The sequence below is a fragment of the Mus musculus genome, chromosome 16 (assembly GCF_000001635.26).
Source record: "Mus musculus strain C57BL/6J chromosome 16, GRCm38.p6 C57BL/6J".
NCBI lineage: Eukaryota > Metazoa > Chordata > Mammalia > Rodentia > Muridae > Mus > Mus musculus.
The window spans coordinates 73,946,361-73,962,658 of record NC_000082.6 but is presented as its reverse complement, the minus strand read 5'-3'; the positions used below and the strand labels follow the sequence as shown (position 1 = coordinate 73,962,658).

At 36.3% G+C, this 16,298-nt stretch overlaps 1 protein-coding gene across 25 annotated transcripts in view; it reads left to right on the top strand.

The window, feature by feature from the left end:
* The window catches only part of Robo2 (roundabout guidance receptor 2), a 1,555,468-nt gene that overhangs the window by 1,484,785 nt on the left and 54,385 nt on the right, over positions 1 to 16,298 (top strand). For all 25 annotated transcript variants that reach the window (XM_006523038.4, XM_030249139.1, XM_030249140.1 and 22 more), the window contains 4 exons: positions 749 to 980; positions 4,231 to 4,355; positions 6,000 to 6,171; positions 14,274 to 14,456. In XM_006523038.4, coding sequence (XP_006523101.1) covers positions 749 to 980; positions 4,231 to 4,355; positions 6,000 to 6,171; positions 14,274 to 14,456 — 712 coding nt within the window. The remainder of the gene's footprint in view (positions 1 to 748; positions 981 to 4,230; positions 4,356 to 5,999; positions 6,172 to 14,273; positions 14,457 to 16,298) is intronic.

Here is a 16,298-nt window from a genome sequence, read left to right as displayed (position 1 = left end):
GAACTTGCTAAAATGATGTGCTTTGAATTGAACATGGTTGAGAGCTAAGAACTTCCATACTCTTTAAAACATAATGGGGCTTCATAGCTGTGCTCTCGCCTCTGGCTTAGCCATACACAGGCCAGTAAACATTCCTGCTTCATTCAGATCACAGAAGTTGTGACTTCAGGGAGATTGTCTGTACTCTAACTCAACATCCTGCCCCTGCTAGACTTTCTATATCCCAATGTGTTACCGTCGCAGTTGCTTAATTATTGTGGTTGTATCTTGACGATTGAGTAATTATTAGCTAAAGTCCCCCTTCCACACGGACGACTAAGGAACCTTCCTCCATTGCCCTTTTACGTACACAGAAGTCAGTAAGGTTCTTGGCACCTATAGTAAGAACAACATCAAAAGCTTCTGAATAAGAAAATAGTAAGGAAATGATGTTGCCAGATGACATATTATATATATTATCAGGAAACTAAGAACTGTTTAGTGCAGAAGAACATAAAACCAATGAGAAACAAAACTCCAGCTTAGACATTGTGAGTCATTTTGAGATGTGGACATAATTGGCGTGCTCATCACTTTTGAAAGATTTTAAAATAACAATATATGCATGCCATTGAAGGACATTATTTGAGGCAGGCATGAATGAGAAGACCTTGTCGTTAACTCAGATGACCATGAAGAGGTCAGAGAGGGGCAAAGTGCTCAGTGATGTCTTCCTTGTTTCTTTGAACTATCCTATGCCACTTTGCAGGTGGACCGACAACCCCAGTTTATTCAGGGCTACAGAGTGATGTACCGTCAGACTTCGGGACTACAAGCCTCAACTGTGTGGCAGAATCTAGACGCCAAAGTCCCGACTGAGAGGAGTGCTGTCCTTGTGAATTTGAAAAAGGGGGTGACTTATGAAATTAAAGTCCGGCCGTATTTTAACGAGTTCCAAGGAATGGACAGTGAATCGAAAACAGTCCGAACCACTGAGGAAGGTCAGTAATGGTCTCTAGTTAAAAGAACCTTGTATTTAAGACAGATTATTTTATACTTCTTGTTTATACTAATTGGAAGACCATAAAAGGATCATATATTAGTGAATCCAGGAGTGTAATTTTCTTCTAATACTCTCGGAAAAAATAAAGAAGTAAAATGGTTGGAACATATGTATGTGTGTATGTATGTGTGTGTGTGTGTATTTGATTGTGTCTGTGAATGAGTGTGTGTATGAGAGTGAATGTTTGTGTATAAGTGTGTGTGAGTGTCTCACTGTGTGTGTGTATGAGTATATATGAGTGTCTCTGTGTCTGTGTGAGTATGTGTGTGAGAGAGAGAGGATGTGTATGAGTGTGTATGTGTGTATGAGTGTGTGCGAGTATCTGTGTGAAAGTGAGCATGAGTGTGTGTATGAGTGTGAGGGTGTGTGTGTGTGTGTGTGTGTGTGTGTGTGTGTGTGTGCATGCACAGGTATGTGGTTAGAATGCATATCTCACATAAAGACCTATATGAAAAACAAAAGAAAAAATAAATTCATCTTTTCTTAAAACTTGGTGCTACACCTTCAGTTTTAGTCCATTTGAATCTGATCATAATATACTCCTAAGGTTGAATCAGGACCTCACTCATTTGGCTTCAGAAGACATTCTGCAAGACATTCTCTTACACAAAACTGTCTTATGGTGACTGCTGTTTGGGAATATAGTGAAGCCTGGCATCTATCAGTCTGTTTTCCTCATAGGGAAGGGCAATGTGAGCCACAATCTCTTTTTTGGACACCTTCTTAGAAGAATTCCATTTCTCTACCCCATATTTGGAACAGATGTCAACTCATAGTGACATTTTAACCAGTCTTTTTACTCTTAGTAAATGTTGCTTTTAGTGCATGTTGCTCTCAGAGTAAAACAGGGAGAACACAATTGTACTCCCTGTAAGAGTTTTCACCCTTAAGGAAGCTTTGTAATTTTATGAGGTCCCATTTGTCAATTCTTGGTCTTAGAGCATAAGCCATTGGTGTTCTGTTCAAGAAAATGTCCCCTGTGCCCATGTGCTCAAGGCTCTTCCCCACTTTCTTTTCTATTAGTTTCAGTTTGTCTGGTTTTATGTGGAGGTCCTTGATCCACTTGGACTTGAGCATTGTACAAGGAGATAAGAATGGATCAATTCGCATTCTTCTACATGATAACCTCCAGTTGTGCCAGTACCATCTGTTGAAAATGCTGTCTTTTTTTCCACTGGATGGTTTTAGCTCCTTTGTCAAAGACCAAGTGACCATAGGTGTGTGGGTTCATTTATAAACAAAGAAAATATCTAATTTTTTTTAAAAAAAGAGTTTTCACCCTGAAAACATTTTCTGTCAAGTGAAACAACCTTTTGTAAACATGCTACACATACCAACAGGCTGATGTCCATGCACAATAAAAATATTAACTTCATGTTGATTTGAAATGAGATACATCAACGTAGACAGAAGTGAATACATTTGAAAACATACTACTTTTAAGATATATAAAAACAAAATAATACTAACATTTCCAAAGATGTTTATGCTCTATTAAACTTCCCCTACACTGCAAACTTGTTTCACCAGTAAATGGGGCAAATAATTATAATTTAAGATAATTTTAAGCCTTGTTCCCAAAACCAGTTTCACTGCAGTAGACTTTTTTTTTTTTGTGGAACAGAATTTTTTTAGTATTTGGTCCACATTTCTGTGGCCTGGTAAATGTAACAAATGGACTCAGCTGGACTGAGTCTGAGAGCAATGAACAGTGATTCGCGTTCTTTCAGATCTGGAGAAAGAAACAGAGTACTGGAATAATTGACCTGTCAGGGAGTAGGCTCGGAGTTCTCCTGCCTAGCCAACAAGAAGGGAAGCTTGGCTTCCAAGTGTTAGCTTTCATTGCAGTCTACTGCTTAATAACTGCAAAGCTGGTAGACAAGTGGTCAGATTTATGTCACAGTGCTACTTTTTGGAGAGGCACTGTCACGTAAAGGGACAGGAAGGAGCCAATTGCGTTAGCAGCTGTCGCTCTCTGTCTTATATCTCAATCCAACTGTCATATCAATGAAATACTCTGTGATTAATTTACCAAATATGGGACAGCTCCTTAGCTGGTCTTTGAAATGTATTTTCAGATATTTATAAAGAGCATGAATAGTGAAGTTATGAAGGCATTGACAGTTTGTTTGTTTGTTTTTTTAAAGAAAGCATTTAGTGGTCCACAATTCTTTGCTTTAACTCTCTAGATGGAGTTTTAGTGGTATCTCAACATTCCAAATTTTTCTTTCTACTATTGAGTTACATTAAGAGGTTCACTGAGGATGGCTGAGTTCTGCACAATTAGTGTTTCCTAGCTCTGGGAATCCCTGGAAGGGGCAGCCTGCAATCTAAATTCAGAACCTGCTTCTCACTCTTTGCTTCTCAGCATGGTTGTAATTAGTTATAGGAGAAACTATAAAGACAAAGAATGACTGCTGGAAATCACAAAATTCCCCATTTCACATCTGACCCAACAGGAGCCTGTCTCCATTTTATTAGCAAAGTCCCTTACCCAGCCACATGAAATATGTTTTATATCTTAAATTATAAGCCGGTTCTTAATAGTCAATTATTTTTCCCAGTGTGGAAAGAAAAGCATTGTTTTATTTATTGGTGAGATTTATGATTCCATTTCTGTTTTTACTTAGTAAAGAAAATATCTGAAACAATACAAAAAAGCCAGCCTCTAGAAAGAGTTCTTGTTTGCATTTTTGGATAAATCAATTAAGAATATTTTTGATTCAAGTGTTTTTATATATTCTTCTAGAAATTCAGTCATTAGAAAGTATTAATGGAAAAACTCATAACTTCTAGATTCCAACACTCTGGGCTTAAATTCTGACTTCTTGTTTAATCCTAGTAAGTATGGCCTCCTTATTCAAATCTGAGAGGAGAGTTTTTTTCCAGTTCTTAAAGTCATTAGAAAGATTTAAAACTAGCAACACACTGTCTAACACAGGAAAACATCTTAAGAATGCAATATGTTTAGTTTGTAATTGAGTATATAATACTCCCACTCGCTGCTTCCACTTTAAAATATGCACTGAGCTTAAAGCCTGTTTTTCAACAGATTGTCACTTGTTAAATACTATGTGCAGATGCTGGACAACTGGAAGGCAGAACCTTAAAAGTCTTGTCTTTATTTTCATGGTCAGTAAGCATGTGCATACCATAAATTAGTGTTTATCAATCTATTTCCTCTGCAGCCCCAAGTGCCCCTCCCCAGTCTGTCACTGTGCTGACAGTTGGAAGTCACAACAGCACAAGCATCAGTGTTTCCTGGGATCCTCCACCAGCCGACCACCAGAATGGAATTATTCAGGAATATAAGGTAAAGCTGTACTAACAAAAGGAAGCCCACCGGGAGCTTTCTCAACTCCGGCCACACATCTAGCAGAGGATGGCCTTGTTGGGCATTGATGGGAGGAGAGACCCTTGGTCCAGGGTCAATGCCCCAGTGTAAAGGAATGCCAGGGCAGGGATGTGGGAGTGGGTGGGTGGGTGGGTGAGCACTCTCATAGAAGCAAGGAGGAATGGGATAGGGTTTTCTGGAGGGGAAACTGGGAAAGAAGATAACATTTGAAATGTAAATAAAGAAAATATCCAATTAAAAGTATATGTGGAAAAGAGTGATCTTAGGGCCATTGGTACACAACCTGTCCCTAAGGGCTCAAAAGTGAAATGTCACCTTTGGTTGTATTACAAGCAAGGGCAAGAAGGCATAGGGAATGAGAAACCAACATTGAGGTCAGAGACATATAGTTCATTTGGGGAAGTGAGAGCAGAGTAGGTTTCAGTATGATAGAATTGGGAACAATGGAAGGACTGGTTAGAAGTAGAAGTAAAATCTCACTAACCCCAAGTTTGCCTGTATTATCAAGGACAAATGAATTGAATGTCAGGAAAGTAAAATGGGGTGGAAGTGAAGAGGACTTCTGGGCCAATTTGCATTGTGTTCTCCCTCAGGAAAAAGTATGGCCCATTGAAACAAGTTTTTAATAGAACAGCAAAAAAATAATTGTCTCAATTTTGAACTTATGGAATGGTTAATGTAAAAGAAAAGATCCCTGTTGTTTCATTATTACCATTGATGTTTAAGATGCAAAGTGTGTCAAACTTTTTATAATACAAGCTTGGTAAATTGTGATGTGATTATACATGAAACCTTGAAAAATATTCAATACTATATATATATATTTTTTTTCTAGAATTTGGAAAATAACAATCTAGGTAGAGCTGATACCATTAACCACAGATCCCACCTCACTTCAGAAATTCATTGCTGATGTCGAAAAATAGGCTGAATAATTTTATCCAAAATGGTGCATATTGAATTTTATTCCTAAAGGCTAAGTTTTTTTTTTTTAAAAAAAAAATAGAACTTTGTCAACTTACAGTACCGTACTGAAGCAAGTAGATGTTCTAATTAGATATTGTTCCTTCGTCTTCTCCATCCCATTTTAAGCAAACATGCTTCACAAGGATATATGTCCTTATAGTAACATAACAAAATGAATTTGAAAGTGTTACAGTGGGATAGCAAAGTGTATCTACTTTTCATTAACATCATAGCACACAATCACCAAATTTATATTGGGTTATGTGTAAAAGAAATTTTGATACATTCAGCAGATCAAAGTAAGAGATTTTATCTATACAAATGTCAAATTTGAAGTCACCCATCGCTATCCTGATGTGTCAAAGGGAGTCACTGAACCTTCTGATTTGCTCAGTGGAAACTCGCACGAGAGTTGTGAAATATATAAGTCTGTGACAGTTTCAGCTTGTCAAATTGTTATCCCCCCAAAAAAACCTAAATATTCATAGGATGGCTATAAATGTCAATGACAGAACACCTTTATAAGACTATATAGTACATTGATCACTCTGAGCAAATATGCATTTGATGATAGTAGCCAAATTCTCCAAAAGGAAATTTCATACTGCCTCTTTTTTTACTTCCCCATTTCTACAGATCTGGTGTCTGGGAAACGAAACGCGATTCCATATCAATAAAACGGTGGATGCAGCCATTCGCTCTGTAGTAATAGGTGGCTTGTTCCCTGGAATTCAGTACCGGGTAGAAGTGGCAGCTAGCACAAGTGCAGGGGTTGGAGTAAAAAGTGAACCACAGCCGATAATAATTGGTGAGTATCAGTCCACGGAGGCTGAACTTAGCCTCTTTCCTTGGGCATTACGGCAGATTGTGGTTTTGAGTATTCATCTTGATCATGGTCAAATATTTGTGAGAATTGTTTGTCAGCTATAGTACACCATACAGGCCTGTAGGTTAATTGGCATGAGTTCATAATATGATTCATACAGTTGTTTGCATATGTGTCCTATAATCTTACAGCTACCACCATAGAATTTTATTTTTAAAGGTTGACTAACAACTTACTTATTTTCAATTGATCCACAAGTAATTGTGGTTCAATGAAAAGACAGAACAACAAGGGAATCATTAGAGAGTATATTTTGACTCAAAGCTGTATGCTTCCTCTGGGCCAGTGTATGTCAAAATGAGAAGGTCCCAAAAAGGACTTTGTAATTCAAATATACATATGAGAAGAAAACTTCACGCTCCATCTATTCAAATTCTTGAATGAAAGTGTTCCCCCTTCACTCTTGGCAATGTTTATTTGTTCTTGATAAGAATATGAGTGAATTTATCTAGACCGTGGCAATGTGTGCCTGCCCTTTGACGCAAACAATGCTTTGGGGGAGTCTTTCATGTATTTTTCAAACAGTTTCAATGCATGTTTACTGAATGATGTTGAGTCTATGAATATGTTCTATTTGGTTTATCTAATTTTCTATTTAGAAAATGTACACTTGTGTGAGGCTTTGCAAGAACACATGTATTCATTTCCTTGAGGAAATCCTTAGAGGTAGAACTTACAGATAATATGGTTATATATTTTTTATGTTACTTGACATGTCTAAAACAATTTCCAAGTTCTAAAATTTGAAATTCTCAGAAGCCAGAAAAAGAACTTTAGTTTTTCTGCACCATCACCAACATTTGATATTGTCATTCTATAACAGGAGGCATTCCAGTGAATGTAAAGTGTGCATCTTTATGGATTTAGCTTCAAATTGTTTGCATTCTAATGGTGTGTAACAACCTTACCTATGCTAATTTCTTCTTCTTTTGAATATTGGATGAAGTTCTTAGTCATCTCAAACATACACATAGGCAGGCGCGCGCGCGCGCACACACACACACACACACACACACACACACACACACACACACACACACACACACACAGAATTTTTTCTAGTCCATGAGTTCTCTAATAGTGTCTTTTGATAAGTGTTAAATTATAATGAAGTACAATTTAGCAGGTTTTTTTTTCTTTTATATATGTTGTCAGAGAAACTGTGTTTTATCACTCCACAGGACCCTTTAATTTTTTTTCTAGGAGCTTTATAAGTTTAGCTTTCATGCCTAGGATGATAATTAATCTTCAGGTAATTGCATGATATTGAAAGACTTACATATTCTATAAATTTATTAAATAGAATGGACAGAACCTCTTGACCAATCTCTTAATAAATTAAGTGTATTTGAATCCCTTTCAGGGTCTATATCATTTATATTTGCTTATATAGCAAGCCATACTGTTTCCATTGCTACAGTAAATAGTCTTAAAAATTGGGTAATGTAAAAATGCCATCATTCTCTTCTATAATTTTTTTCCTGTGGCCAGGATAGACCTTTTCACTTTCTACATACTTTTCTAATTAGATTGTCAGTTTCTAACCAAGACATCAAGGAATTGCCAATGAAAACGCACTGAATCTATTTGACAAACCAAGTAACAGTAGCAGTGAGTGCTTCCCGGGAACATAACATATGCTTTCATTATGGAAGTCGTATTTACACTGGGCAGCAGTGCTTCGTAGTTTTCAGTGTGTGATCTTTTATGTACTTTGCTGATGTATTTCCTGACTGTTTGATATGTGTTTTACACTGGGTCCAATTATTTGAAGTCTAATTTTTCTCATTGTTGTTATATGTGAGTTTAATTTTAAAATTTCTTTCTCGACGTCTGTTGTTGATATGTTAAATTTCACTAAATCATTTGAAGAGGGAAATCACCTTGGTATTCCCGAGAATGAATTATAGTTGGTCATTATTATACTCTTTGTGTCTGCTGCTGGATCTAGTTTAGTATTGTGTGGTAAAGAATTGTGAATTTGTGTTCATAAAGGATAATGATTGGTGGTTCTTTTCATTCTTGGTTTTTATTTATCTTTATATGTCTCAATCAAGTTTTGGAATGAGAGTGAATGTCTTTATAGAGTAGGTGGGAAGTCTTTCTCTCTCCTATGTTCTTCAGGATATTTGATAGGGCTGATGTTGTCTCTTCCTTAATATTTAGTAAGAGTGATAGTAGCCATACCTAGCAGAATTTTGGTTATTTTAGTATGATATTAGTGAATTATGATTTATACACATTAAAAATATATATGTACATATATATGTATGTATGCAAAATTGTCTTCTTCAAATGTAAAGCAAAAATATTTACCGATGAATCTAGAAATATATCATAATTATGGATTTGTATATCTCCTTTTAAGTCTAGAATGCCTTACTTTTAATTTATCATCCCTTTTATCCTTACATGTACATGTATGCATGTTTACATGTGTAGGTACAGGTGTGCATATATGTGGGAACCTAAGATTAATGTCAGCTATTCTCATTCTTCTGTCTTACTCTTTGAAGCATGATCTCTCAGTCATATCCAGAGTTTTCTTATATAAAAAGAATATCTCTGGGGATGCCCTAGTTGTGCCTCCATGGTGCTAGAATTACAATGAGTTTTCATGTTTGCCCAACATTTATATAGGATCTGAACCCAGTCTCCTAGCTTGTGACCAAGGTCTATAACTGAGAAATCATTTCTCAAATATGGAAAATTTGGAGCCATTTCTCCAGCCTTCTGTCTGTAAGGAGTCGTCCTTCCAGCCCTTATTCTGTATCTTCTGGTTTATTTGCTCCAGAGTGATTATGTGCCAGGACTTACATTCTAATGGGCTTATTTCAGGACCTTCATCACATCTTTCTCTTTAATTCACTGTGACATTTCTTGCGCTGAAATGGGCTCTGTCTGAAATGCTAATATTGGGTCATCTCTTTAAATAGTTGCATTATTTCTTAGCCTTTTATGTTGTTCTGAGTCTCTGTAGAGATTATATATTCTTTTAAATAAGAATTTACAACCCATTGCATTAAAACCGAAGTTTCAGGAAGGTGGGATGGCTCAGCAGATAAACGTGTTTGGCCAAACCTGAAAACCTGAGCTTAATTTCTTAAACTCACAGAGTAGAGAGAACCAACTCCTGCAGTCTATTCTCTAACTTCCACACATGTGCATGACATGAGTGTGCCTAAACCCCACTCTAGGTAAAACATACAAACATATAAATGTAATAAAATCATTTCCAAAACCTATAATGTGGAATGACTACTTCTCTTTTTTCCTTTAACTCATATTGTTTTGACTATTTTTTATCTGCTTGTCTATCTTTGTGTGTCTGGTTATGTTTTATTAGATGTTGGACTTTGCTGACGATATATTACAAAGGTCGGTGATCAAGGAAAGACTGTTGCTGTTTGACCTATAAAGCAATCTTCTTACTAGATTTTTATCTTGTATTTGCCAGGTCTCATTCCATTTCATGGTATGTGTATAGGAGTTTTTAGGTTTTGTCCTTTTTCTTGGACCAAAACCTCAGATTGATGTTCAATTTAAGGTGGGGCCATTTGAGAATTTCAAGAAAAAATATTAGTATGTCTGTGTGGTCTCCTAACGGAATAGAATTCAGATATCAAGAATTTACCATTCTGACCTGGATATTATCTAGACAGCCTCCCTTATCTTTTGTCCTTTGCTTTGCACCAGATCTTTGTAGTCTTCCCCGGTGCAGAGTTCTGTACTCATCAAAGGATATCAACATGGGATTGCTTGAAGATTAGTGTGCATTGTCCTCAAATGGTTCTCTGCTACATGTAGGCTTCCTTTAAGTTCTCTATCATTCAGCATTTTGGAGCTGTGAATTCTGACATGTCACATAAATGACGTAAGGGTTTATCAGTGTGGACACTGGCTTGCTTACAATGCTTGGAGATGTCATTAAAGGAACTAAAAGCTCATCAGTGAAGATTTCTCTGCCACAGCTCTAGTCTTTAAACTCTTTCAATTCCCTTCACTCTTATTGACATCATATAGACAATACATAAGAAAACCAGAGTATACATTCATTAAGACTTCATAAAGCATTCATTTATTTTCTGATTTTATAAAAATGATATTCAGGCAGGATACCACCAATATCTGAGTGATTATTTCATCTCCCGCATAGAGACATAATGTTAAATGTTTTAGACTTCTCAACTTTTTCTTTGTTTGCTAAATGGATGGCATTTAGAGAAAAGTTACAGTATCACCTTTTCTCTAAATTGCCTTTCCAACCTTAATTAGTTGTTCAGACGGAATTAATTCCTTAACCTGAGGGAAACCTACAAACTTGCCCTTCTGAGATTTTCTGAAATAAATTGGAGTTAGGAAGAAGTACAGGTATACTCAAAAGGATTTAAATATACGTATCTCCCATACATGTGCATGCACAAGTACATACTTTATTTAAAGTCTGTAGAATTTTGAAGATTATGAAGGTCCAGGTGTGGCGCCACATACTTGTAGCCTATAATTTCATCACTACGAAGGCTGAAGAATATATTCATTAGGTTCAGACTAGCATGGGCTACACACTGAGCCCAAGGCCAGTAGAGCTACAGACAGAGACTCTGTCTACAACCATGATGAAACAAAACAAAAATGTACATGAGTATATCTCCTTCCACTGTAGGTTCCAATCCTAGGTTGCATCATTGCTGAGGGATAATAATACTTTGATTTACAAGAAGAAAAGAATAATTCTCCTTGACACCCCCTAGAAGGGAAACAAACATAAGGTGTATTTACTGAATATGTTTTTTTCTTACTCAGAAATAAGTAAGATTGCCAAAATAACTGTACTTCTGTTTTATGCCTATTTGTCTATTGTGCTTAGTAAATAAGATATTTCTCAATGCAATGGAAAATTTTTTCTCTTTTCCTTGTGGTTGTCTACTAACAATATTTTGCAGACCTGTTTCTGTTGGAACCAAGAAAACAGTATATAAAACAAGTGCTAGGTCCTTCTCAGAACAATTGTATCCTAGCAAAATTATAGATTTAATTTAGATTATGTGAAATAAATTGCAAAGTTCTATTGAGTTGCATTATTTCTAGAAGATTGAGTCTCTAACTGGATTAAACACCCTTTATTCTACCTTAGTGTAGAAAACAAGTGTTCACATTTTTCTAGAAATAAAACAATAAAACCAACGACTTCCCTGTATCCTGTTCAGGTAATTAGAATAAGCTATGCTCAAGAGGCAATCATGGAACACAGTAGTGTAGTACTGGAAATGAGGACATGCACATGTGTAAGTCCAGTTCGACCCAGAAAAGGCTGTGTCCTCCAGAGATTCGCTTCTTTTTAATATCTACTGCTGTCCTGAGACACTTCCTAATTGTTTCTTTAATTATCCTTCCATATCAAGCTTCACATCTTGTCTGATAACGCTCTTTACACAACTGCTACCTCTCAGCCGAACAGTGACTTAATGATGGCTAATCTCCTTTTCTGTTTCAGTTTACGCTTCCCCCATTGTACAGTACATACTGGAAGAAGCATGTAAAGCGACCCAAACTTACCTTCTTCTCCCTTTACCAATTAAGCCATGCACTGGCATATGATGCAGTTTAGGCTTCATCATTTTAGACTGCTGATATGCCAGACTGCAAAATTTCAATTATTCCACCTCAGTGTTGTGAAGGAACGGATACTTAAATACTGTAAAATAGGATGTATAACCTTACACAGATTCAAATTTTTCTTATTATTTGTTTTTGTTTTTTTTAACTATCTTCTATGTGAAAGCAGATTTCATGTGAAAGAGTGAAATTAAACTAACAGACAAAAGGTGAAAGAAATTCACCCATACTAAATAGTAGTTCAAATAACAAATATATAAATTCCAATAATTGTCACTAATAATAAAACTTTTTTAAAAAATATTCACCTTTGATCCTCATTCTGGAGAGCTGGTGATTAGTAGAACTACATACTGTTACTGGAATAGGTATGATTGTCACTGATGTGTCTAATTAAGTCTCATTCCAACAAATTACTTTGTTCTTCATTACTCTCCAATTGGAGGAAGATACTACATTTCATTAAGTTTTTTTTTGTCTGCGAGAACAATAGAGCATGGTGGGTCCCACCAGCCTTATCTCAGCTCTACTTAGGACAACTAAGAACACTGCTTTAACAACCATCAGCATAAGAAGTCATAATACACTGTGGCTTACAAAAATATGGCACAAAGCTGAATGAGACATTTTAATGACTCCCCTTAAAATGATGCAAGTCTTCTAGTCCTCTTTGCAGAGTTCTCTATCAGGGTTTTAGGGTTTGTTGATGATTGCTTGATTTTTTTTCTTTTTTTCTTTTTTCTCTTTCTTTCTTTCTTTCTTTCTTTCTTTCTTTCTTTCTTTTCTCTCTCTCTCTCTTTTTTTTGGCTTTGTAAGTAACTGCTAATAGAGTAAAAAGTCACCAGATAACATATTTAAACACAGGTTTAAAAACAAATGCATTTTACAGTAATAATAGAGAATGTTCTCAAAATGAAAGAAAGAAGAGAGAAAGAAAGAAAGAAAGAAAGAAAGAAAGAAAGAAAGAAAGAAAGAAAGAAAGAAAGAGAAAGGAAGAGAGAGGGGGAGGGAGGGAGAGAGGAAGAAAGAAAGAAAGAAAGAAAGAAAGAAAGAAAGAAAGAAAGAAAGAAAGAAAGAAAGAAAGAAAGAAAGAAAGGGAAAGAAATACTACCCCCACACTGAATTCAATATAGATGTAGATATAAATATAGATTAGATATAGATATAGATAGGTATAAATAACATTGCCAAACATCTAAATCAGGGCAAACAGATTAAGTTCTTGACACAAGCTTTGAATTTCTCATCTATTAAGTGGCTGAGAAAATATACCTATTTAGGGGGTCAAAGACCAAAGTGTTTCTTACATATAACCAAACTGCAATCGCTAAAACAGTGAGAAGCACTACCATGCTGTTATCTGCTGGTCTGACTCTTTTGCGTTTTGATTACAGTTTAACTTTCAAATACCCTTCATTAAATACTGACTAGAAATGATATTGACATTATATTTACTTGAATCTCATTTTCTAAGTTTTTGACCTTTAAAATATGCCTTAAATTTTGTTTTTCATTGTCTATGTGCTTCTTCAAGTCCGCAACCTTTAAAGTATGGATTGTGTTTTGTTTAATTGATTTTCAGAAGTCTAAAGTTTTGAAAAATATCATGCCTTGATTCTGTGTTAAAATTCAGACAACCTTTAACTGCTCTTAGGGAGCGCATTAAGTTTTAACATTTCTTAATGTTTCAATTACACATACTGAGCTTCAAGCATTGATGTTTTCATAATTTCTATTGTTCTACCCAGGGGATTTCATACCTTATCCCAAATTAAAGTGTATTTGTATATAACATCTTTGTTAGACTATTGATGGTCATATGAAATTATTTTATCTTGTGAATTATCCCACTTGAAAATAGGCAAAGCATAACAGAAAGGCAGGGCATAAATATTGGTGTTATGGGAAATTTGATAAGGAATCACTTGAACTTGATGTGCCAGGGTCTTGGGATAATCAGGTGGCTCTCCACCCTCTCAGAGGAGACGTGTGGGGATGGACAGACATATTGTGGAAGGGGTAACCAGGAGGGGGACAGTCATCATTAAGTAAAGTGAATAAATACAAAATAAAACACTTTACCTAATTTAAGAAAACTATCTGTCCCTTCAGTTCCTAGTAGGGGTTGAAATGATTGTCTGTATCATATACCATTATAAATCCATAAGTGGCTTAGAACCTCTCCTTGACAAATTAAAAGAAAAAAAAAGTAACCTTCTAATGGCATTCACGTGATTCAGTAGTTCTTTTTAAACATAAAAGTGTTTTCTCTGTAATTCTGACAACCTCCACATAAAACAGATACCAGCTAAGCTTTAAAAGGACACGTCTGTGCCTTTGGTATAACGTGTTTGTATTCCTGCTATTATTTGCCTTAATGTTTACCGACACCATTGTTCCTTCCGTAGGGGGACGTAACGAAGTTGTCATTACTGAAAACAATAACAGCATCACTGAGCAAATCACGGATGTCGTGAAGCAACCGGCATTTATAGCTGGCATTGGTGGTGCCTGCTGGGTAATTCTGATGGGTTTTAGCATCTGGTTGTACTGGAGAAGAAAGAAGAGAAAGGGACTCAGCAATTATGCTGGTAAGAGACTATTTTCAGCCATAAAACCCTCTTATCTTTTGGAATGTAATGTGATGTGATGAGAGGAAGAAATGGAATGGAATAACAAATGGATGATTTGGGCTTGTTATTAAAAAAAAACCCGATCTGTAAAATGCAATTATAGGCAGCATGCCTCAGTGCATTGCTCTTGACCATACCGTTTTATGTCCACAGGCAATCTTTCTGCTTGTATCTCCAACGAACCATAACTAGAGTAGACATGGATAAAATGCTCAACTGTTTTCTAGTTCTTCAAAACCACACACAGAGATCTTGCATGCTATAAAGACATCTTCTGAGACATGAATTTAGACAAGAGAGTGATTAAAATTCTCAGAGAAGGGGACACTTGAAAATCAGCTTTCAGTGTGTCACAATGCAGATTACACTGGGAAATGTCCCAGATGGAAATAAGACAAACAAGCAACAACAACAACAAAAAATCTCACCAGAATTAATAAAACTGATGAGGCGTGAATGAAGTGATTCACTGCTCCCTTAAATTGGTGTCTAATTCAGTGTGGGCAAGCAGGATTTTCAAACAGAAGGAAGCAAAAGAAGCAGGAAAGGAAGCAGAAATGGCTGCAGGAGAAATGAAAGGAGAGAGACCCTAGATGATCTGAGGCATCTCCAAAAATACTCTCCTTCTTATACAATGCCACAAAGCTTCAAAGATGTTGGATGTTGCACATTGAAATATCTGCAAATGAGAGAAAGATAGATGGGTTGGGTGCTGGTACAGAAAGAGAGAGAGAGAGAGTCTAAAAGTGGGGGAGATAGAAACACGAAAAATACTGTCAGTGGTTGAAAGGGTGAGCTATTACAATTTAGATGGCCACAGTTTCAATAACTTCCCATAGCATCAGTAAGAGGATAGTAACTCCCAGTTACACATAATCTGTAGAATTTCTCGCAAGAAGTTTTAATTTTATCCTGTGAACCTGAAATATTTTTGAGACGTTAGGTTGACTATCCTAACACCTGGTAAATTCTCTGTCAAAATCAGTTATTAAAACATTTATGCTAGAAATGGGCAATTGAATGCAATGTCTTAACAGGAAAATATGGGGGGAAAAACACTCATTGGGTTGTCTTGCTTGATATGTTACAACATGAAATGTAGTGACTTAAGTACAATATGGTTCTTATATGTCTACAGCATATGAAAATGCTCTGTATTAGTCACTCATCAGGCCTTGAAAAAGCATATCATATCCATTGGCAAGAAATTTTCCATTATCACTTCACAGTTGTCAAAGCCGCTTGCTTCCTTACTCTTTGTCGCCTAAGTGTTCAATCACTGCACCAATTAGAGATCTTTCTCTGAAAGGGGCAGCCAGTAACAAGTAGTGGGGGCAAAGGCTTAATCTTCAATAGCATTTCAATGCCTTTTTAAAGAGCCCAACCCTCTGCCTTCATGCCTTCAGATATTGTCTATCACCCTGTCTGTTTCATCAGACACTAAGCTATGTGTCTTTCTGTGATATGTTCTTATCAATCACACAAAACATAAGGTAGTCCTGATTTTTTTCACTCAAGGACAGTTTGAGGCTTCTTCCTTCAATTGACTTAGTGATAACAGTTGCCGATAGAGCGTGGAAGTCACCGTAATGAAAAGTCCTAATATATTCACTTGCGGAACGGTGCCTTTGAAACCTCCATCCTTCTTCAGTTGCTCACTCCCAATTAGTACAATAGCTCTCACGGCACGCGGTTTCCACTTTCAGGACAATTACATCAGACAGACATCTCTTCCTGTCTCTCACAGCAGTCCTTGGCAAAACCTATGCACTTAACTTGAAAATATCTGTTGGTCTTTGA